The sequence below is a fragment of the Protopterus annectens genome, chromosome 1.part1 (assembly GCF_019279795.1).
Source record: "Protopterus annectens isolate FY-2018-M chromosome 1.part1, PAN1.0, whole genome shotgun sequence".
In the NCBI taxonomy this organism is placed as follows: Eukaryota; Metazoa; Chordata; order Ceratodontiformes; family Protopteridae; genus Protopterus; species Protopterus annectens.
Window position 1 is genome coordinate 83201458 of NC_056726.1, and position 25795 is coordinate 83227252.

The window sequence follows — 25795 nt, forward strand, 5'->3', positions numbered from 1 at the left end:
GTGTGCCACATAGAAGGATTTCCTGACTGTTGTGGCGATGTGGTTATCGAAGGTGAGACCACTGTCCACCTGTGTCCCTAAGTCTCTTATCAAACTTTTGGTGTTTAGTGTACTGCCTCCTATATGGTAATTCACGGATACATGTTTTTTCCCAAAGGGGATAACTATACATTTCTTGGCATTGAGCTTGAGCCCATGGCTCTGGCACCAAGCATCTGTTTCTGTAAGGCCCTTTTGTAGAGTATCCACATCATTTGGGGATTCAATAATGGCTCCCAGTTTGCAGTCATCTGCAAACTTTGTTATCCAGAGTCCCTTAGTGTTGGCCTGTACTTCAGAGAAGTAGATGCCAAACAAGAGCGGTCCCAGGACTGAACCCTGAGGTACTCCACTTGTCACTTGTCTGGAGCAGGATTTGGAGTCGGCTACTTTTACAGTGTGGGTTCTATCAGTAAGCCAGTTAGCAACCCATTGGGTGACGTAGGGATTAATGCCCAGCTTAGTAAGTTTATCTATGATTCCAGAGTAGGGGATGGTGTCAAAGGCCTTGGCAAGGTCTAGATAGGCTGTGTGGACCACCTTACCCTTGTCCATGGCTCTGGAGACTGATTCAAAGAAGTCAATCAAGTTCAGGAGACAGGATCGGCCCTTCACGAACCCAAACTGGGTGGGGTCCAGTGTTTGAAGGTTGCCAATGTCTTTGTTTATAAGTTCCATGATAATACGCTCCATGGCCTTGCAGATAAGGCTTGTCAGACTGATGGGACGGTAGTTTCTTGAATCCAAGGTGGATCCCCCTTTGTGGAGTGGGATAACTGTAGCTGTGCACCACTCAGTGGGCACGAAACCTGAGGTGAGGCTATGATTAAACATGACACTTAGGTGAGGTGCCAGTTCATATTGTAGTTCATGTAGTACACAGCCCGGGATGTCATCTGGTCCCATGGATGCTGTATTCTTAGCTTTGGAGAGTGCGTTTTTTACCTGTGTGGCCGTTATTACCGGAATTTGGCAATCTTCCGGTATTGAGATGGGCCATTTAGGGGGTGAGAGGGGGGTGAAGTTGGCACTGAATTGATCTGCCAGGATATTGGCAATATCCTTCGGATCAGTATATCTAATACCATTCTGTTTTAGCTGAGAGCAGATTTGAGCATTGCCATTTAGATTCTTGACATAGTTATAGAATGCCTTGTTGTTGTCTTTGGAATCTTTGGCAATTTTATTTTTGTAACTAGCTTTGGAGGATTTTATGAGGGATCTCAGTTTCTTACTGAGGCTGGTAAGGAAGTTTTTTGCATCCTGGGATTTTCCTCTTTTCTGCAACAGTTTCTTCCTTTTGTTGTAAAGTTTGTTTATGGCAGAGGACCACCAGATTGGCTTCTTTTTTTTGGATGAGAGCAGCTTGGTTCTATTTGGGATGGCATGATTTATGCATGAGTGGATGTGCTCCTACAGTGCCTTAGTGTAGGATTCAGCAGTTGAACTTTCAGCTCCCGTCTGCATGGGTGTCATGAAGTTTGTCACTTCTGACATGAGTAGCATGAAGTTGGCTTTGGAGAAGTTTTTTATGGAGATTTCCTTACTGGGGGGTGGGGGTGGGATGTGGATGTTAAGGGTGATTAGCTTATGGTCAGACGTGACTAACGAGGGGGTGACCATAGGTGTGGAGCATCGATTTCCCATGTTGGTAATGACCAGGTCTAGGATATTGGGACTATGGATTAGTTGATCCAGGGCGTTGGAATTTATGAATTCCAAGAACCGTTGGGAAAAGGTGTTGGTACATGAGTAGCTTTCCCAGTTAATGGCAGGGTAGTTAAAATCACCCAGTATTAGGGTGTTTGGTTCTATCTTAATATTTTCCAGTATGTTTAGAAAGGTGTAGTGAGAATCTTGGGGTATGGTGGGGGATCTGTAGCAAGCTACAATTTGGATTGCAGTCTTACCTAGTGTTAGTTGCACCTGGAGAATTTCAGACGCATTGTGTTGGGCAACTAGCCTGGTGGTGTGAATATCCTTGGTGAATATTGACACTCCTCCACCTTTAGTGTTTCGGTCCTGCTTTGGTGGCCGAAAAGTGTGGCAAGAGTTGTAGCCTGGTATTGCAGGGGTGCTCTCTGGAGCCTTGAACTAGGTCTCAGTTACTGCACAGATATCAATGTTCTCCATTTTTAGAAGTGCCTCGAGAGAGTGCATTTTGAGGTTTAGACTTCTAGCATTGAGTAGCATTACCTTCAGATTTTGCATGCTTGTACCTGTTACGGTGGTGGTTTTGTTCTTTGAACTTTGCCTAAAAAAGGCACTATAGGGGTGGCAAGAGCCTTAGCCAGTAACCTGAATCCCAGAGGCGACAGGTGCAGACCATCTCTGGCAAAGCATCGTGGTCTGTCAATCATGTCGTCCCAGGCAGACAGATACTGGATCCCCTTTGAATGACACCAGAAGCTTAGCCAATTGTTGAAGTCAATCATTTTGTCCTTATATTGTTCCAAGTTTTCTTCTACTACAAAAGCAACCAACTAGAACAAGTATATAAACTATGAATATGTTTATTGCAAAAACTTAAAAATGGCTAAAAACAATAAATTATTTTTTCTAATACCAAGTACTATGTAAAGCATTTACCCCATACTAATGTCAGGGCTATCTGGCCTGACATTGCTAATATGCAAATTGTACTCCAATGTCTGATAGATAGTCTACAGTATAACAAGACCTTATGTGTAAAGTGACCATCTCATATATATCTCATCGCTCTATGAGCATGTGACAAAGGCAAGATCTGTCACTCAACACACAATATCAAAATGTCTCACAGGCTCAACCGAAACAGAAGTAGTCCCAAGCACAAGAACACTCGATCCAACCATCAATATATACGGGCATGCCAGCATTCACACAGCACATCGGCAAAGACTTGCTGACGAATGGAGTCCTGCAAGTATGAAATAACATTCTAAATGAAAAAAACTAAAAAATCTAAAAAACAAAACACCACCATCAGCCTATGACAGTCAAAGGTTTCCTTGTATAGTAGGAAATGCATGTAAAAAATCAACCATGCTCAGGAGAACAAAAATAAAAATAATAAATCAGATGACTAAAGTTATATAGCTAATTAGTGACAACTGACAATTTCCTTTGTTTCAAGATAGGTTTTATGGAGACTCTTACATTAAGGCCCTTGCCACTATCAGCTCTTAATCTCAGAATTCAAAAAGATTTTGGAAAAAAAAAAAAAAGAAGAATCCATTTGGCTTCCTTGCTTTCCGTGTTATTTCTAATATCATCTTCACGTATAGTAGGGGTTATTTTATCAATTATCATGAATTTAAAGTGATGTTCATCACCTGCTATATTAATGTGTTTAGATAATGCATTTTTGTCATATTTGATTCTAATACTATAGAGGTGCTCTCGCATCCTCTCTTTTAGAGTCCAATTAGTTTTACCTATATAAAACGATTGACATATCATGCAGGATGCCATATAAACTACATTAGAGCTCTGACAGTCGGCATGGACTCTAAAATCATATTTCCTATCAGTGTGGTATTGAATCAAGAGAAATGACAACAGTTATCATCACACCCCTATTTCATGTAGATAATGATGGTGATGATGATTTCACTCACATTATCTAAAATACCTCATTTTAGTGGATTAAATTTGGAATTACAAATAACTAAAACAAATATCCAGTAATCATCTTTCTAACTAACTTGAGAGCATATACAGACCCCCTGCTTAGTCCAATTTCCATAATAAAACAGAATACATTAGAAAGAGTTTCTTCTCAAAAGATAAAGTATATAATTTCTTAGCTACCCCTCCAAGGCACAACAATGCATCTGCATTTCTAAACAACATCACCTGGTACCCTTCACTAACTTGATCAATGTTGGATCTGTTTAGCCAAGTCAAACTTCTTCTATTGGTGATACATACATCCCTTCCCCTAAAGTTGCCAAATATTCACTCTTATGAAAAGCACCTACATATATTAAAATAGACAATAACAAGCATAAAATGTACACCTCATAAGGATCTATTGTATAATAAAAAACTTTCAATAATGTCTGCAATAAATGCTTCCCCAAAAGAAACCTAACATCCACTAAGAGTCCCCTAATTCTCACCCATCCTTTCAACATGCTACACATCCCCATCCAGCCATACTTCCTCTGGCACAGCCACAAGATGCACCTGTTCCCTCATTTGGCACAGCCACTAGACTCACCTGCTCCCTCATCTGGCACAGCCACTAGACTCACCTGGTCCCTCCTCTGGCACAGAAACTGGACTCACCTGCTCCCTCATCTGGCACAGCCACTAGACACACCTGCTCCCTCATTTGGCACAGCCACTAGACTCACCTGCTCCCTCATCTGGCACAGCCACTAGACTCACCTGGTCCCTCCTCTGGCACAGCAACTGGATTCACCTGCTCCCTCCTCTGGGGGGTAAATGTTGTCATAAGTGGAGAAATCCTGCATCAGTCATGTAGATAACATTTAAGTAAATGGGTATATGAAACTTGAATAATGTTAGGTATTACCCAAAACAATCTCTGCCAGGTTATCCATTACTGAGGCTAGCACATAGTCAATGCACATGTATGGGATTTTGTATACACAGCACATCTGAGAGATGTCTCAAATTTTCTGCAGTCTGTAAAAATGCCTAGCTCTTGGAAAAAGTGATATTATACAACAGTGCTAGTTTAAAATAGTTTAAATGATAAGAAATACATTTTAAAATAATCCAGTGCATAAAGCAAAATAACACAGTCATTTGTAGCTTCTGCAAACAGTAAGACATACTGTCAGAAAGTAGGTCTATGATCTTGTACCTAATGCTTAAAGTTCCTGCATTGCCTCATTTCCATGATAAGTAATACTATAGATTGTCTTCAAATCAAGAAAATGCCAGTGATGACCATCTTGTCGGGTATGGCTTGAAAATAGGCATTCTGTACTTAAAGTATCTCAAGAAAGAGATAACTAGCTAAGTAGATAGTAAACATGCTGTAAGTTGCTCAATAAATCTAGAGAGACTCGACAAGTTTACCACTCTAATTCTCTGTGAAGGGCTAGATTAGCAAACTGTTTTTGTACCTGCAGACAGCTCCTTTGCCAGTGACAACTTCACATTTTCCACTGTTGTGACAGATATCAGGCTGTAGTTCACAAATGCTCCTGCAAGGTAGTCCATCCTGTGTGACATAGCCTGGCTGACAAATACATCTGGCTTCCTTTCTTCTTATGTTGCTCACACAGTCCGAGAATTCATCACATGCAAGGAACTTGCATAGATCAGCTTGTTCAGCTGAAGAAAAGAAATATCAGCAACAATATATTTATTTTTCAAATTTACACAAGTAAGAAATTAAAAATAAACAGTGGGCATTATTAATGTTCTATGGACATTTTAGGATAACATACTTTTTTGAAAAGTTAGTATAAACAAATTGCACAAAATACAGTTTTTTGCTATTGTTAGTTTCAATGTTGCACAGAAACCACAGTAAGATTTTCAGAATACTGTATAGTAACTGTAGTTATGTCAGCACAGTAATGTATTAGTACATAAACAAAAGTCTGTTAAGGTTGTTTGCTAATACCTGATTGTCCAATATGAATTCAAGAAGGGGCCATAGTTTATCAGTAGTTAAGCAGGAAATAAAGGTGCTACCAGGTTTTGTTCTGTTACTGTTAATATATTCTTCACATTACATTACTTACACAGCTACTATCAAGATGGTAATCCATCACAAACATGGCTATTAACTTTTATTTAGTTAAAGCTTCATCTGAACCCAACAAGAAATGTTCATCAAAGTAAAAAAAATAACATGAATTAAACATTCCCTTATCACACTCTTCATTCATGCATTAAAATAAATTATTGAAAAATGTTTATAATATAAATATTTTTCAATAATTTATTTTAATGCATGAATGAATGGCTGCAGTGGTGCAGTGGTTAGCATTGCCACCTCACAGCAAGAGGTTTTCTGGCTTGAACCTTGGCTGGGTGCCTTCTGTGCGGAGTCTGCATGTCCTCCCCGTGGTCGTGTGGGTTTCCTCTGGGTGCTCCGGTTTCCTCCCACATCCCAAAGACATGCTGTAGGTGGATTGGACTCTAAATTGGCTCTAGGCATGTGTGTGTGTATGTGCGTGCCTTCTGTGGAAGGTTGGGTGCTGGGCTGGCAACTCAACACAGTAAAACTCCACTGCCAATCATGAGCAGACAGATGATCCACTGTGGCGATGCCTAACTGGGAAAAGCCAGAAGAAGATTGAAAAATATTTATAGTATTTATGAAAACTGCTTTTTATTTGACAGTTAAACAACTCTGATTAAATTTCTTGGTTTTACTATGAAAAGCTGATTTCCAAAATTCTGAGGATCAGAAATGGCAAAAAATGTCTGAAACACAAAAGAAAGAAAAAAACACTTTAAATGTTTTTTATTTTTGCTGGGAGGGAAGCCTTTACCCCCCACCTCCACACACACACACACACAAAATTAAAAATAACAAATCCATGGTTGCATGTGAAAAAGGGGGAAGTTTCCAAAAAATGTGAATCATTGCCAACACAACAATTAGAAATTGCACCAGCAATTATTTCCTATGGAAAATAGAGACTGAAATTATCTTTCTTTGTATTTATTTTCCTTTTGAGCTATTCATGTATAAGAAATTTCAGCTTGATCATCTGTAGAAGAGCCACATTTCTTATTCTTCATATAACTCTGATTTGTTAATGAAAAAGAGCTAAACTGAACCAGGGAACAAATATCAAATACTTGTTCTAAGCAATTTGGATTGAAGATAATTCTGGCAGTGTAAATGTGCAGGACTTGGATTCACGTTTCTTATGACAGTAGTTTCATAATCAACATTCCAGCTTTTTTGCATTAAATAATTTCACTGGATATTATGCTGATGACTGAACCACCACTACACACCTAACACTGTACAACAGCAGCACTACACATCTAACACTGTACAAAAACGGCACTACACTTGTAACAGTGTACAAAACTGGCACTACACATCTAATGCTGTACAAAACCAGCACTACACATCTAACAGTGTACAAAACCAGCACTACACATCTAACATTGCACTGAATGAGCACTACACATCTAACAGTGTACAAAATCAGCACTGCAAATCTAACAGTGTAAAAAACCAGCACTACACATCTAACACTGTACAAAAACGGCACTACACTTCTAACAGTGTACAAAACTGGTACTACACATCTAATGCTGTACAAAACCAGCACTATACATCTAACAGTGTACAAAACCAGCACTACACATCTAACATTGTACAGAACGAGCAATACGCATCTAACACTGTACAAAACCAGCACTACACATCTAACACTGCACAAATCAGCACTACACATCTAATGCTGTACAAAACCAGCATTACACATCTAACACTTTACAAAACCAGCACTACACATCTAATAGTGCCAAAACCAGCACTGCACATCTAACACTGTACAAAACCAACAGTACACATCTAACACTGTACAAAACCAGCACTACACATCTAACAGTGTATAAAACCAGCACTATACATCTAGCACTGTACAGAACCAGCACTACACATCTAATACTCTACAAAACCATCACTACACATCTAACACTGTACAAAACCAGCACTACACATCTAACAGTGTACAAAACCAGCACTATACATCTAACACTGTACAAAACCAGCACTGCACATCTAACACTATACAAAACCAGCACTACACATCTAACACTGTACAAAACCAGCACTATACAGCTAATGCATTACAAAACCAGAACTACACTTCCAACACTTTACAAAACCAGCACTACACATCTAACACTGCACAAACCAGCACCGCACATCTAATGCTGTACAAAATCAGCACTATGCATCTAACACTTTGCAAAACCAGCACTACACATCTAACAGTGTACAAAACCAGCACTGCACATCTAACACTGTACAAAACCAACAATACACATCTAACACTGTAAAAAATCAGCACTACACATGTAACACTGTACAAAACCAGCACTACACATCTAATGTAGTACAAAACCAGAACTACACTTCCAACAGTGTACAGAATCAGGACTACACATTTAACACTGTACAAAATGAGCACTATACATCTAACAGTATACACAACCAACACTACACATCTAACACTATACAAACCAGCACTACACATCTAACAGTGTACAAAGCCAACACTACCTATATAACAGTGTACAAAACCAGGGCTACACATCTAACACTGTACAGACCAGCACTACACATCTAACACTGTACAAAACCAGCACTGCACACATAATACAGTACAAAACCACCACTACAAATCTAACGCTGTACAAAACCAGCACTGCACATCTAACACTGTACAAAACCAGCACTACACATCTAACACTGTACTAAACCAACACTATACATCTAATACTGTACAAAACCAGCACTGCACATCTAACACTGTACAAAACCAACACTCCCCATCTAACACTGTACAAAGTGAGCACTATATATCTAACAGTGTACAAAACCAGCAATGCACATCTAACACTGTACAAAACCAGCACTACGCATCTGACATTGTACAAACCAGCACTACACATCTAATGCTGTGCAAAACCAGCAGTATACTTCTAACACTGTAAAAAAAACAGCACTGCACATCTAACAGTGTGCAAAACCAGCACTATGCATCTAACACTGTGGAAAACCAGCACTACACATCTAACACTGTACTAAACCAACACTATACATCTAACACTGTACAAAACCAGCACTGCACATCTAACACTGTACAAAACCAGCAGTACCCATCTAACACTGTACAAAGTGAGCACTATACATCTAACAGTGTACAAAGCCAGCAATGCACATCTAACACTGTACAAAACCAGCACTACACATCTAACATTGTACAAACCAGCACTGCACATCTAATGTTGTACAAAACCAGCAGTACACTTCTAACACTGTAAAAAAACAGCACTACACATCTAACAGTGTACAAAACTAGCACTATGCATCTAACACTGTAGAAAACCAGCACTGCACATCTAACACTGTACAAAACCAGCAATGCACATCTAACACTGTACAAAACCAGCACTACGCATCTGACATTGTACAAACCAGCACTACACATCTAATGCTGTGCAAAACCAGCAGTATACTTCTAACACTGTAAAAAAACAGCACTGCACATCTAACAGTGTGCAAAACCAGCACTATGCATCTAACACTGTGGAAAACCAGCACTACACATCTAACACTGTACTAAACCAACACTATACATCTAACACTGTACAAAACCAGCACTGCACATCTAACACTGTACAAAACCAGCAGTACCCATCTAACACTGTACAAAGTGAGCACTATACATCTAACAGTGTACAAAGCCAGCAATGCACATCTAACACTGTACAAAACCAGCACTACACATCTAACATTGTACAAACCAACACTGCACATCTAATGCTGTACAAAACCAGCAGTACACTTCTAACACTGTAAAAAAACAGCACTACACATCTAACAGTGTACAAAACTAGCACTATGCATCTAACACTGTGGAAAACCAGCACTGCACATCTAACACTGTACAAAACCAGCACTGTACATCTAACATGATACAAAACTAACAGTACACATCTAACATTGTGCAAAACCAGCACTACACATCTAACTCTGTACAAAACATATCTTGTACCTCTGCTTCTGACTCTTATCTACCAAATCAAGGACTGGAGCAAAAAGGGTGACGGACAATGTTCCAGTGGTGGCTGGTGACTTCAAATCAAAGGGGGGCTGCAGGAGCCAATTGAATGGGTGGGGTCAAGGGGAAGGGGTGTGGTCAACCAGAAAGGGGAGGAGCTATGCTCAAAACCACAAAAACTAACTTTAATTAAATACACTGCCCTGGGTGGGAAACCATCATTATGAGAGTCCAATCAAGACAAAAATAAGTGCAGAAGAATAAAAATATTTCAATGCATTGGCTGCATGACAGCTTACTTAATATCTAGATGGAAACAAAAGGTTGTGAGGCATGAAAAAATAAATTACTTTTTAAATACATTACTGGAATGCCAGTCAAAATCAAGTACAAGCAAAACCAGAAGCACTCAACTCAAACCACTTCTCCTTGCACTGCAGTTCTAATTATAATTTATATTCAGCTTTATTAAAGTGCCAAGTAACATGCTGAAAGTAGAAATCTCTGTGATGCCCCCACTTGTAAAAATGTTTCTTATCCAAAAAGGACCTGCTGCCTGACAATTATCTACTTGTTTCATGGGGAAAACATGTAAGTAAAAAATGAAAAGCAAACAAGAAACAAGCTCAAGATAGATTGCTTAAAGGATTACTGTACAGGTTATGGACCACACATGATTGGCATTCTGTTTAGTTTACGGGTAAAGTCTGTAGAGATGACTGGAAGTCTCCAACAAGTGTAATGAGCTTTTTAAAATAATGGAATCCTGTCCTTTAATACCCAAGGCTTATACATTATCTAGTCAAGTATTCTCTGCATGGCAACAACAGAAAGGCGTTCAATGTTGGCAATTCTTTAACAGTATGCTTATTAAAGCTTACTTGCATCTTATGATCTCAGACAAGCTTACATTATGGTCATTAAAGCATTGCTACTTAAACACAGAGCAACAGGCACTTTGAGTAATAAGCATAAATCAACAGTACAAAAATATGACAGAAACCAGACCTTTCCGCAAAATCAAGGACAGATGAAAAGCCAATGTAGTACTTGTGTCTACCTTGGATGGGGGGGGGGAGGAGACACACTGCACATTTACACTGCATAACTACTCCTTGCCTTGCTTGGACACATCCAGAGTCAGTACATGGTGGAGTGGGGTGCAACAAGTATGTCACAATTTGAAATGTCTCTGGCTGACTGTGATGGCCCTGACACGTGTCATACCTTTCAACCTCAGAGCAAGAAATCTGGACAAAGCCATACACAGAAGTGGGACAAATGCCCACAAATAAGGACAATTTTTAAATATTGCTCTAATAAACTTAGAAAGATAATAGAATAGGTCTTGCATTAGTATGACTTTTCTGAAGGGTATAAAATCTGAAACTCAAATGTCTGCCATTATTTTCTAACTTCAGTCTTTAGTGATTTGTCACTAATTTGCCAAAAAACACAATTTTATGAAAAATGGACCAAATGTGATACAAAAATATAAAATAGCCACACAATACAGCTGGGAACCTGTCAAAGAAGGGACACTTTAATATTAGTACTGCTAACTTGAGCAGCTGACAAAATAAAAGAATCTACATGCATTTCAAGTAATCTATAACTTTGATTATTACAGTTATTTCTTAATTGTAAACCCTCCATGTTTTCTTCCAAAATTGCTATTTTGCGGTGGGATTATTAGGGGGAAGAGCAACATTTTAAGCCAAAATCGGAGACAGTTGAGAGGTTGGCTATGCCTAATTCTATAAAGCAATTTTTTTGCATGTACCTCTCAACCTGTTAATGCAGTAAATCTGAACAAGGTCAAATATACTGGGGGAACATATAAACAGTACTAAAAATTGCTCTTGTATAAATTGAGACAGTTGATAGAATAACAGTTCTTACTTTAGCATGCATTTTTATGAAGGTTATGAAGTCTGAAACTCAGTGTATCATTATTTAGTGACTTAATTTCTAAATGATTTGCCAGAAAACTACAAATTTTATGAAGAACAAACCAAAAATAAGAAGCAAAAATCTATTAATTCTTTGAAAATCTGGACAGTTGGGAGGTATAGTTCAGCTGGGCCTGTCTGAGTTTGCTGCCCTTCCCCCCTGACAAAATCACGGTTGAATGGAGCCTCTGCAGCCATTCCTATGAACCATTACTTGGCTATTTCACTCCATTTACCATAAACACTAATGTGCATACTGCTTTACTTGTATGATGAGTTGGACTTCATTTGAAAGTTTTATTTTGTATTTTACAGCACAAACACTAAGTCATCTACTAAACAAAGCAATGCAGTCTCACAATGAAAACTTAGCATTAAAACTTCTCTGCTCTTGAAACTCACATTCATTGAAACAGCATTGAAACCCACATTCAAAGAAAATACATTTTGCCAGTGGCAGATAAAGATTAATTTTGGGCTGTTTTCAAAACATAGGCCCCTTGCATATGAAACATACATGTGCTCTTTGATACACCTTCCTCATTGTACTAAATTATATTCCTTGTACAATATATTACAGTTGTTAGAGGGCGTTTTAAATTTGTTTTGAACATTTTTCCAGTAAACAATGAAACAAAATGCATGCACCCATAATGACAAAACTGCCCAGTTCAGAACATTTATCATAAAAGTCTACTCAGACTTCCGCAGTCCACCATTATCAGTAAATATGCACAATTCTACAGTCCACCATTATCAGTAAATATGCACAATTCTACAGTCCATTATCAGTAAATATATACAATTCTACAGTCCATTATCAGTAAATATGCACTATCTCTGAAGTAAAAGTCATCTAAATAATTCCACATTAAAGAAATCTGTAACTAATGAAGAGGTTGCTGCTAGCAAACACCTTTATATTTCATGGTTTCATCGAAAAATAAAGTGCCTGTTGCCCCTCAGGAATAAATTGCCTATATTACATTAAAAAAATGATAAGCTAGTAATATTGCAAGAGGAAGTGGATGGCAAACTGATAACGAACTCATAGTTAGCATCTTCACCAAGGAGAACATTCTCAGTACAGCAGCATCCACCCCTTGTGGGAGTAGAACCCACAGCATTCTGCATCAAAGACAAGTACACAACTTGTTGTGCTATTAACAAGGCAAACCAACTTCACTTAAGCAGCACTAAACTTCTGTTCCCCTGCAGCTCTCAGCTCCTTGTAAAATCTACTCAATACTCAACTTTGCAGCACAAGAAAACTGGAAAAAGCCAAAATGTATTGGGGGGGGGTCAAAAGCCCAAAAACCAGGGGCACAAACATTGCTTGTATAATCTTGGAAAGTTGCTAGAACCATACATTTTACTGCCAAGCTCCCTGCGCAAAACAGAGCAACATACCACTATGCCAAATCAGCTGCTTTGTAAAAGAGGAAGACTGAAACTTAAATGGCTATAATTTAGTGAATTCAGTTCTCACCATAGCTGTCAACCTCTTAGTACAAAACACCTGGACAAACCCAGTAATGAAGGAATACAGCCCTCAAACATTCATTGAATTCAGTTCTTGCCATAGCTGTCAACCTTAGCACAAAAGACCTGGACGAAGCCAATAATGAGGGAATGCAGTCCCAAAAATAGGGACAAATTTCAAATATTCATCTTATAAACTTAGAAAATTGCTAGAATAAAAGGTTGTGTTACGGTTGCGTTACTATGTATTTTCTGAAGAACATGAAGTCTGAAATTCAAATGCCTGTCAATTTTACTGCTGACAGAATAAAACAATTTTCAGCAGAGACCCAGGGAGAAATACTGCAGACACGTCTTTGTAAAATGACAGGGCACCAGAGCAAATCCACACAAACACAGGGAGGAGATGCAGACTCCACACAGAAGGCACCCCAGCCAAGAATCAAACCAGAAAACCTATAGCTGTGAGGCAACAATACTACCACTGCACCATCAAATATGCAAGGACTTAAACATTCAGAAACCTGAAGTCTGAAATTCAAATGCCTGTCAATTTTATTTAACATTTGTTAATCAGGACAGTCTGACTTGGAACAAAAAAAAATTCAGCAGAGGCCCAGGAAGAAATAATGCAGACATGTCTTTGTAACATGGGAGGACACAAAAGCAAACCCACACAAACACAGGGAGAAGATAAAGACCCCACAAAGAAGGCACCCCAGCCAAAAAGCAAACTTGAGAACCTGCAACTGTGAGGCAACAATGCTACAACTGCCCCATCAAATATCAAGCATTACAACATTTACAAACCACAGATATTATAAGGAACAGATCAGATCAAACATGAGGCAAAAATCTGCAGGTTTATTTTACAAATGGTGGTGGGTAGGGAACTCAAGTCTTTAACACCTGCATACAGGGTACAGGGTTCAAGCCTGAGGTATTCCCTACCACACCACCATGAGCATTTTCACACACACACACACACACACATACTGCGCATGCGCGAAGTCTGCAAATTTAAAATTTTTTTTTTAAATTTCTTTTTAGTTCTTTTGTTGAGGGGGCTGCAGTCCGGCAGTCCAATAGCACGGGCCGCCCCTGCAATGTTCACAAATCAGAGGCAGGATTTGAATATTTAGTAGTACTGAGTTTAAAATTTGATAGGATAAGTGAATTTTAATAAACATGCACTTCAAGAAGTAAAAGAAGTCCATTATTTTATGACTGTCAGTATTTGTTGACTACAAGTTACCACCCCAGAATGAAAATTCACATATGTTAGGAGGAACACATCAACATTTTGTACTAGAATAAGGGTCAGTTGAGAGGTATGCCTCCTACCAATGAAGTTTTAATTATCCGTGTAACAATAGCATGCTTTTCTGAAAACATCTCTATGATTGCTGTTATAAAAGCAAACATATTTACAATGTTAAAGTAAAGTGAACGGAACGAAGCAAAAGCAAGTATTCCACGTTTGTAAAAATAAAAGTCAGGTAGATCCACATACAGAAAATCCAGGAATATTTATTGTGACACAGAGAAGTGCTTTCGCAAGTAGCTTCATCAGATCTCTCATAACATCTAAACTGACATTGTCTTTATATACACAGATTTATCTAGGCAAACAATTAAGTTCAATTAAAATCAAAATCAATTAAAACATTCTTCATTTAAAGGTATAAGAAAAGCACAGTCCGGGTCTGAACTGTCTGCAAACAGCTACAGTTAACTTTGAGTATGTGTCTACCTGTTTGAGCTAATCTTCATTTTCCCCTGGAGAGCACTCTGCTTTGGCTGTAAGCAGCCCCCCTCCCACCACACACATCTTCCACTTTCTCTTATTCCCTTCTGTTAGTAAATAGTATCCATAACTGATCAATACTGTGTGTTTGTTAATTTAAACTATGACCACAGTAGCCTACTGATACAAGGTTATCCTGTTTTTCCACCTGAGAAATTAAGAAAAGACTTACAGTTTCAGATCAGTCCTTGGTCAATTGTGATTGTTTCTTAACACATACTTGTCTTTGCTTTGTGATTGTTTCCAGCCCCTCATACAAGAACCTAACAGGGTCTCTACCCGCTTCACTCCCCACCCTGCCCCCTATTCCCTCCCGCCCCCAGTGGTCCCGCCTTTATTGCACTCAAACCCCTCCCATCTTTCCAATAGCCAACCACAGTGCTAACCCAACACTACCTCCTCCATATTCCCTCTACTATCACACCTCCTCAACTACCATGTACAAACATACCTTTCCTTTGCTCACTGCATGCACTCTCCTTGCATATCTTACATCCTACCAAAGCTCCATCATTCCCCCACTCAACCACTACCACTGTACTACTACTCACATCACCACTCATGTCTCACCCATACTCAGCTCCCCTCCCACCAGCTCAAGAACCATCCCTATGCACCCCCCACATATTCTACCAACTATATTCTCAAATGTATATATACTCAAACGTAAAGCATCCCTACAACTTAACATAGTAACCCTCCCACCATACCTATTACCCACAGAGCACAATCATAAAGTTTCCCTTATAAACAAACACATTCAAAAACTGAGAAAACTAATAATCTCATGCATATCAAAACTAGCCCTAAGTGGAGACATCCACCCCAACCCTGGCCCTACCATCTCCTACCCCAATCCTCATAATCAGACTAGAAACCACAACTTCTCCCATATTACAGCCAATAGAAAGCCAAGTGACTTCCTTCTACTAAGCCTAAATATTAGAAGTATATCCAACAAAGTCCATGAACTCCATGCCACCATAGACTTATACTCCCTAGATATAGTCATCCTGACAGAAACCTGGCTAAAACCTCACATTACCAGTGAGCAAATACTCCCTAAAGGTTACGGCATACTAAGAGTAGACTGGCTAAACAAAAAAGGAGGTGGTGTAGCTATAATATTTAAACAGCATCTAAACATCCAGATCTTAAAATCATCAGCTCTACAAATAGGCAATGAAGAAATAATATATACCAACCTCAAAATTAACCAAAACAAAACCATCAACATAATCTATGCTACTTCCCACCTGGCCAAAACATCCCTCCACTAAAAAACCTCCTCAGCTGGTCTACCCACCATCTCCCCCAAGAAACTATCATCTTAGGTGATTTCAATATTGACTGGCAATCCTGTTCTGGCAACAATCCAACCCATCATGTACACCTTCATGGCTTCACTCAACTAGTCCAGTCACCAACAAGGATAAATAAAAACTCCAGCAAGCACACTACCCTGGATTGGATACTAGTCAGTAAGAACCCCCAGTCATATATAACAAGCTGCTTATCAGATAGCCTCAGTGATCACTCCCCAACATTCCTACTCAAAAAATACCTGCACCAAGCTAAACCTGTCATCTATCATCAAATACGTAAAAAAATAAACTTTAACCCACTCACATTCATCTCATCCCTCAAAGAATGTAACTGGCAGGCTCTAAAGTACCTCAGTCTAGATGACGCAGTTGAATTTTTTAATACTACCTTCCTCAACATCCTTAATTACCATGCCCCCATAAGATTTTCCAGAACCAAAGCACAACCCTCCTCATGGCTACAGAAAACCACTAAGTCAGAAATGAAAAACAGGGATAAAGCCTGGGAGCACTGGCACAAAACCAAAACCCCCGCAGCTAGACAGAAATTCCTAGAACTACGCAATATTGTCAAAAAGCTAATAAAACGGGACAAATTACAATACTACCAGTCTGCCCTAGACTCCTCACAACACAGCCCCAAACAATTCTGGTCCTCCATAAACTCCATCCTCCACCCAGGTAAAGTCAGTACCCCTCCTCCTAACATCCCTCACTCCTCAGAAAATATTGCTACCTCATTCAACACACACTTCACCCAAACCATACTATCACTAGCTAAACAACACAACCCCCTCCTCCAACCCACACCTTCAACTAGTAATCTCCCCACTGCCTTCTCTTTTTCTCCTGTACCTACCTCCAACATAAAAAAACTCTTAACTAAACTTAAACCCACAAATTAGCAGCAGACAACCTCCCAAGTGAATACCTACAAATTGCAGCTGATGCTCTGGCCTACCCAGTATCCATCTTGATTAACCAATCTCTGTCAGAAAGTTACGTTCCCACATTGTGGAAAGTCTCACATATAATCCCCCTCCACAAAGGTGGACCCTCTGCAGAACTAACTAATTACCGCCCCATAGCTATTCTCTCTCCACTCTCCAAAATACTAGAGAGATGCATACACTCACAGGTCTCACACTACCTCCTTACTAACAACCTCCTTTCCAGTACTCAGCATGGTTTCCGACCAAACCATAGCACCACCACTGCCTTACTCTCCTTTACTAACACTATCCTTCAGCATAAAAACAATGGCTATCTCTCCTCTGCTACCTTCCTAGACCTATCTAAAGCATTTGACATGGTCCCACACAAACAACTTATCTCTGTCCTCAATAACCTATCCTTCTCACAATCAGTCACCAACTGGTTTCAGAGTTACCTGTCTGACCGCCAACAATCCGTTGTATGGCAGAATGACATATCTCCGCAACTACCTGTCTCCATAGGGGTTCCCCAAGGATCCATCCTTGGACCCCTACTTTTCTCTGTTTACACCAATAATCTAGCCTCTGCCACCAAACATGGCACACTCATCCAATACGCAGATGACTCGACCAACATCTGCTCAGCTCAGTCCCTACCCAAACTGCAAAAAGTCACACAGGAAGCCTTTTCCTCTGTTGAAACATGGTTATCCGATGCCCAATTAATACTCAACCCAAACAAAACTAAACTACTCATCTTCCAACCCACCAAACATACTCAAAACAACTCTCACTTTAACATCACAGCAAAAGACAACACCACTATATACCCAACTGAACACACCAAATTGTTAGGAGTGGAAATAGACAATAAGCTAAAATTTGACATTCACATATCCATGACCATAAAAAAAGTCCACAAAAAACTAGGAGCATTATACAGAAATAAACAATTTCTCACCAAAGCAGCAAAGATTTCAATAGCAAATTCCCACCTTATCTCCACCCTACTTTATGCCTCTCCAGTATATACCAACCTAAGGCAATGTGATCTAAACAAGCTAGAGACCTGCTACAACAAAATCGCCAAATTCGCCACAGGGTCATCCTACCGTAGTCACCACTGTCTCTCACTTGCTGAACTGGGCTGGCTTGAACTCCCTCACCTCCTTCAGTGGCGTCAACTGTCACTCGCCCACAAACTAGTAAACCATCCACTAAATGTCCCATCCCTCCAGAATCTACTCCAACCCTATCGCACCACCAGGCCACTAAGATCCAGCAACAAAAATCACTTGCAGATCACTAAAGCCAAAAACTCTGCTGGTGAAGCACTATTCTCTTGTGCCATAGCCAAATTATGGAACTCACTCCCACCCACAATTACCTCCATACCATCATGCACCAACTTCAAAACTTTATTAAAAGCGCACCTAAAAACATGCTGGCTATGCCCTTGCAACTCCCACTCTAATATCATCCACCCCATCCAATTACTACCTTTCTTTCACCTCCACTAACTACCTTGATGATAGCAAGCTCAGATGCTCATAAGCCTAGTACTTATTATACAGCAGGGACTTCTCATTATTACATTTGTTAATGCCTGTTATGTACTTCACAGATAAAGATTCTAGTTGTCTACCGATGTACTATGTTCTTCATCTGTAAATATGTTGTAAGTAATTTCTATGTTAAATTGTTAATCGCTATGTAATCCAATGTAACTACTGTCTGTTTATTTTAACTGTGGAGCTTTTCTCCCCGGGCCTCCGCTGAAAATGGACCCACGTCCAGTCGGACACTCCCGGTCAACAAATTTAAATAAATAAAATAATAAATAAAATAAATAATTCCATCTAAACTCTAAATACAATCTATCTATGAATGCAGAATATATAGAAGTATAACAGACCCTATAAAAACACATACATATATATGTATAAAAGGTGCATAAATCTATATGTATATAAAAAATATATATATATGTAGAAAGACATATAAATATGTATAAAAATATATGTATGTATATGTATGTGTGTATAAAAATTGTAAAAATATAAAATTATATATAATATATATGTGGACATATGCAAAAAATACTATTATGACGAGCATATAAATGTGTATGTATATATATATATATATATATATATATATATATATATATGTGTGTGCAATAAATGTAATAAATACCTATATAAAAGTATATGTGTATAATGGTGGAAAATCACCTAGCATTTCTACGTTGTCTAAGTTTTGGTTTAATTGAGGCCCTTTCATTCAGGCCTCATCCTCTATCTGATTTCAGTAATATAATCCACTCTGTTTCCTTGCTGTCTGTATATGTTACAACATCTCCACCTCTAGTATTAGGAGTAACAACTTGTAGTACTCTGAAAGAGAATGTATGTTCTGTGTTGTATAATGCTATGTGCTTTGCTAATGCATTGTGATTAGAGCCCTTTCTGATATGATACAGATGCTCTCTCATTCTGTCTCTAAATGGGCTAGGTGATTTTCCACCATTATACACATATACTTTTACATAGGTATTTATTACATTTATTGCACACATATAAATATATATATATATATCTATACACTTATATGCTCATCATAATAGTATTTTTTACATATGTCCACATATATATTATATATAATTTTATATTTTTACAATTTTTATACACACATACATATACATACATATATTTGTATACATATTTATGTCTTTCTACACACACACATATATATATATATATATATATATATATATATATATATTTTTTTTTTTATACATATAGATTTATGCACCTTTTATACATATATATTTATGTGTTTTTATAGGGTCTGTTATACTTCTATATATTCTGCATTCATAGATAGATTGTATTTAGAGTTTAGATGGAATTATATGTTTCATATACCTTTAAATGAAGAATGTTTTAATTGATTTTGATTTTAATTGAACTTAATTGTTTGCCTAGATAAATCTGTGTATATAAAGACAATGTCAGTTTAGATGTTATGAGAGATCTGATGAAGCTACTTGCGAAAGCGCTTATCTGTGTCACAATAAATATTCCTGGATTTTCTGTATGTGAATCTACTTGACTTTTATTTTTACAAACGTGGAATACTTGCTTTTGCTTCGTTCCGTTCACTTTACTTTTACATTTGTCATTATATTTCATGGTAATGAACATATTCCAGGTCAGCAGCAGTTCTTTTGGAATGATATTTACAATGTTGACAATTCAGTATATTCCATTATACATTATATTTGTTTCAAATTGTCTTGATTATAATAGCATTAATCTTATCCCTGAGGTGCTACTTCTTCCAGTACAAGTGCAAAATTATATACTTTCTAGGGGGTAGTGCTAATCACGATCTGTTTTCCATGGAGAAAAATCATGTGAGGATATGCATAAGTTCTTTATTCTCACCTCAATATATTTCTCATCCAGGGTAAAAGTAGATCAGATAATTTAAATAATCATATCCATGTAAAACCATACCAATTACAAATCTTTATCACTGTATGCACCACACATTCATAGTCAGTTTCTATATATTTTTTTTTTTGTTGCTGTTCTATAACTTGTATTTATAAAGTGGTGTTTCCTAATCTTTCTTTCAATCCCAGTAAGCCTCCATCAGCAAACAAACATATTTCCCTGTTACATCATCCCATGACAGTGGTATTCTTTAATCTACTCATATCTCACACCTTACCTGTCTGCTGTTGCCCTTTAGTTATACATTTTCCTCTACATATTTACTTTCATTATGCAGTATTGTATCAAATAAAGCAGTCCCCAGTTTATTATTTTTTCTTTTATATATTTAATGCTCATCTCATAGGTCAACATCATAATTAATATACTTACCCCAGGATTCAATAAAACCATGTAGGCGCTGTGTAGAGCCTACATGGAATGTACCCATGTACACAGCCACGGTTTCCCTGGCAGTGCACAATGCATATTAATCATGGTGTGTTGCCGAGGGAGATCATAATAACACAGATATTGAATCCATGTAGGCAGAAGTGCAGAGGATGTCCCAGCATTGTGGATTGTTCAGGGAATTCCTGGACAGATGTTATGTACAGGATAAGAATCCCTGTAATGTACCCTGCTAGTGTAGAAATATGTGTGAATTTTAATATATTTTTTTTTTTAACTTTTTTTTTATTTTAATGCCAGTTTGCATGGCACGGTGCTGATCACAGTAGTGTCAAGCTGCTCTTACACATACACAGCTGACACCTGCCAGACATCTAAAAATAGAAACTGGATGTAATTAATTATTTATTTTACTTTTCTTTAATGCCCATTTGCATGGGGCAGAGCACAGCAGTGCTGAGCTGAGCTGTGCTTACACATGCAGAGGTAACATCTGCCAAACATCTAAAAATAGAAACCGGATGTAATTAATTATGTGTATTTGTCTAAGTGTTTTTATTTTATTTTCTGAATGTCCATTTGCATGGCATGGTGCAGTGCTTAGCAATGCTAACAAGTAGCTTAGTAGTATATGTGAAGGTATATTGATTTTCTCACTACCCAAGTAACTAAATAGATAGAGTCATAGCCTAAAGTGTAGCAAATCCTGGGTTTGAGTCCTCAGTAGTCATACCTTTTTACATTTATTGCTGTGGAAATGTGTGAGGTGACCTAAAGGGCAGTTTAATTCAAAAACAAAATTGTTACATTTGGAAAAGCTGTGTAATGCTAAGCACTGCTTAAACATGGTCAATAGCTATTCCTGTTTACACATTGCTAAGCTTAGCTAAAACATGGTTGTGCAAATTTACGTGATGTTCAGCTTCGCTAAGCTAGTTTGCACAATGCTAAGCAATGCAGAGCTTTTTTGAATGCTGCACTATGACGTGTAAGAGTGGGTCAGCAGCTTATATTAAGGCTATTAGGTAGGAAGTCACAGCATTCATTGGAGTCCATAGTAAACTGTCGATATGCCAGGTGGTATTGGTGAGGGAGTGTGCTTTTGGGTGCAGAGGTGGGGTGTGCAGGAGTCCAGAGTGTTTGTTGGACTCCTGGCCAGAACTACAAACCTCAGCTGTTGCAGGGCAGTTACCAGGGCTCAGAATGTATAGCTGAAGCCTGGGATTGGTTGGCTAGCGATCTTGCCAGTGCTACTGGTGTCCCTCGCACTGGTGAGCAGTGTCGTCACATCTATGATGACCTGAAGCAAAGGAACAGAGAAATCTTGGACACCTGGGTCCAAGAGGCTAGGGCTGGGCATGCCCCACAGATATGTAAGTATGTTTGTTACTACTTTACTAAAATACAATTTGAATCTGTGCAAAACTGGTATGCATAATGGTTTGCTTTTCTTCCAACAGCTGCAGCTGAATGGGCTCACAATGTCCAGTCTCATGCAGAGCTCCTGGTCAGGATGCACCGTGAGTGTGGTAAGTATGGATATTTTCTGATAACTGTAGTGCAATTAACAATAAACAATACCAATAACAATAAGCAATAAGGTTTAAAGCAGGATTGCGGTCTGATAAGTAATGAGTGCAAATAGCTGTAGTAGGGCTATATTCACTGCATGTGTGTTTTAATGTGACTCCAATCAACTGTAAAAATTAAATTAATAAAGAATACAAAAGTAATTGCTTAATAAATGTATTGCACAACCCACAGTACAGTTCAGGGCTGTCTTCAGACCACTTTTACTCAAATAATGCTCTTTATTCCTTCCACTCCAGGAACAAAGTATATGGGTAAGGTAGCCCATATTTTGGGCAGATATGTGTATAAGTGACAGATTCTAAGGAACAACAGCAGTAAAGTTTAAAGGAGGATTGTGCTTTCATAAGTAATGTGTGCAAATAACTTCAGTAGGGCTATATTCACTGCATGTGTGTTCTAATCTGACTCCAGTCAATTGTTAAATTAAATGCACATGTCCCCTGGAGTCACAACTTTTGGATTCAACTTCCATGCCAGCCAACTAAAACATGACCGGCTGTCTAGTCTACTTAATGTACACAAACATACCTCTCAACTGTCACAATTTTTCTTAATGTAATGACAACTGCCCAATCTGTCTGGTCCTTGATTAGAAGATAAATAATTACCTGTAATGCAAAATATTTGAAAATCCATTCACAGAACACCTTGGTAGTAATGTACAAGCACAGTATGTGAAACAGTTCTGTGTAGCTATGTACCTGCATTTGTTAGTGCTTGGCCCATACTGTCCCATGCTAACAGCTTGAGAGGTATGTACATGCTACATCATCTATAGAAGAATTGGAGTCACTGTACTCACAACTTACACTGCATACCTGTATACATATGTATTAGTAGTCTGTACAGTAGTATCATCTGCGAATTCACTAATGGCATGTTTTTGTCTCTCTCCCCACCTCTTATCTTCTTTAAATTATTAATGTTATTTATTATTATGATTTAATATTAATATATTCTGTTAAACTAACTATTATGTTTGCCTTTTGGGTTATTTCATACTGGTTTGCTGTTAACATACTTACCGTTGCTATTTATTGTTGTGTTCCACATGGTATACCTTCATATGTATTTGGATTACTCAATATTATGTTCCATTATGTTAATACCAACATTGGTTTGGTTATTACTAATCTTAACTTATCTTTATATCTAGTTTACTACAGGGCAACAAGGTAGGCTGGTTCCAGGTGATCCACCACCCTTGGCTCCTCTGGGCATGACACCAGAGCCCAGAACATCTGGGCCACAGCCTGGTGGTGCCCCCTCTCCTGCCCCTGCCCCTACACTAACTGTGACATTGGGTAGTTCCACCCCACAGGCTGGGACTGTGCCCCTCTCTGGGAGCTGCAGTGGAGGGGGTAATTTTGTCACCTATGATGAACTACCAGGACTAGTGCACTGGATGTTCTTTTGAAGTTTTGAACGTTTCCTTCACTGGATGGAAGGCATGCTCACCACCCTAGTGTGCCAGCCTTACCCAGGGCTCAGCCTCCACCACTGCCACCACAGGGGCTGTGAAGGAGCAGTGCTAACAGTCCCATGGGTGAGGACTTGACTCGCACTGCTACCTTGTGGAGGTGCCTGAGACTGAGATTCCACAACACCCTAACTATCCAAGGTGTTAACCCTCTCTTGTGTCATACAACAACCCTGTCTGCTGTCTTATTTGTCTTGTCTGACTGCAAAAACGTCCTCATCTTCCCAACTTACCTCCACCAAATGTACTTATGTCCCTTCCCCAACATTCCACTCTCACTTACAAAAAAAAAAAAAGGGGCACCTGTCCCCAAAAAACATAATTGTCCCACACATAGCTCTCTATATCGCACACGTGTCCACCAGACACACGTAATTTGGTCCTATTGGCTTGACAATGCAGTTATGCTGTCCTCATCCCTCTCTCTGGAGGTGACAGTCCAAATTCATCTACAAATTCTGTCAAAGTGCACACTTGGTGTACAAGAAATGGATAGCTATGGTTCTTTCCTACATCCTTCCTGCACATACCTACCTGCCTTGCACTATGTTTTCCCCCCTGCTTGCACCCCATTTCACCACTGTCTTGTCTCCCCATTTTTCTTTCCTTTAAAGAATTTTTGCACAACATGTTTTAAATGATAATAAACATGTACACCTGCCCCTTATTTCGAACCCAGGACCATCGCACCTGCAGACCACTGCATTAACCTGCCATACCACACAGCTGTTAATTAAAATAGGCATTGTAAGCAAGACATAGTAACTGCAAGTTACTGTCATTAAGCATGTGTAAGCAGAGCTGCTCATCACACTATGTTACTCAAACTTGCTGAAAGAGTAATGGAAAAACTGGGAGTGTAACTTGGTGTCTGGTACAGGACTACACTACTAGAAAGCCAGACACAGAATAATGGATGTAAGTGAGGTCTCTAATAGCAGGTAAATGTGCACTTTTATCAACAAGATGTAGAAATACACCTGCTAAAACATTAATGGCAAAAATACATGTTCAGCTGGGACTTTGATGGAGAGATACAGCCCTATAAAGCCAGGCACATAATAATGGATGTAATGGAAGTATGTCACAGTCTGTATGTGTGCCCTTATATCTTCACAAATATACATGCTGTAACAGTTTCTCAGTAGCGCAGTCTATTAAATGCTTTATAAGCAGTATTTTTTTTCACACATGGTCCTGGGTTCAAATCCAGTGGTGTGTAGCATTTAAATTACATTATTGTGAAGCCATCAATGAATGACTGTGTCATGCGCTCTTTATCCACACAACACATTTCAAATGCAATGTCTGCTTTTCAATGATGCAAGTCAAAGGCCTACATATAGGAATGCACTTGACATATCCCTATAGCAACACTATAAAGTGCATAAAGTGTCAGTTCATACATTAATATACATTCACAGAAGATTTTAACTTAGGTAACGCAAATGAGGCCGACTAATATCAGAGTGCAGCACACAATCATTTCATAATGATATTACAGATTAGCACAGCAGGGCAACTAACACACACGTATGGAGGTCCT

General features: G+C 38.7%; 1 protein-coding gene across 1 annotated transcript in view; it reads right to left on the reverse strand.

Annotated features, from left to right (window-relative positions):
* IMPG1 (interphotoreceptor matrix proteoglycan 1) overlaps positions 1-25795 on the reverse strand; it is a 1456118-nt gene that overhangs the window by 74991 nt on the left and 1355332 nt on the right. Inside the window, exon 15 of the mRNA XM_044086796.1 lies at positions 5121-5331. Within this exon, the coding sequence (XP_043942731.1) occupies positions 5121-5331 (211 nt within the window). The remainder of the gene's footprint in view (positions 1-5120; positions 5332-25795) is intronic.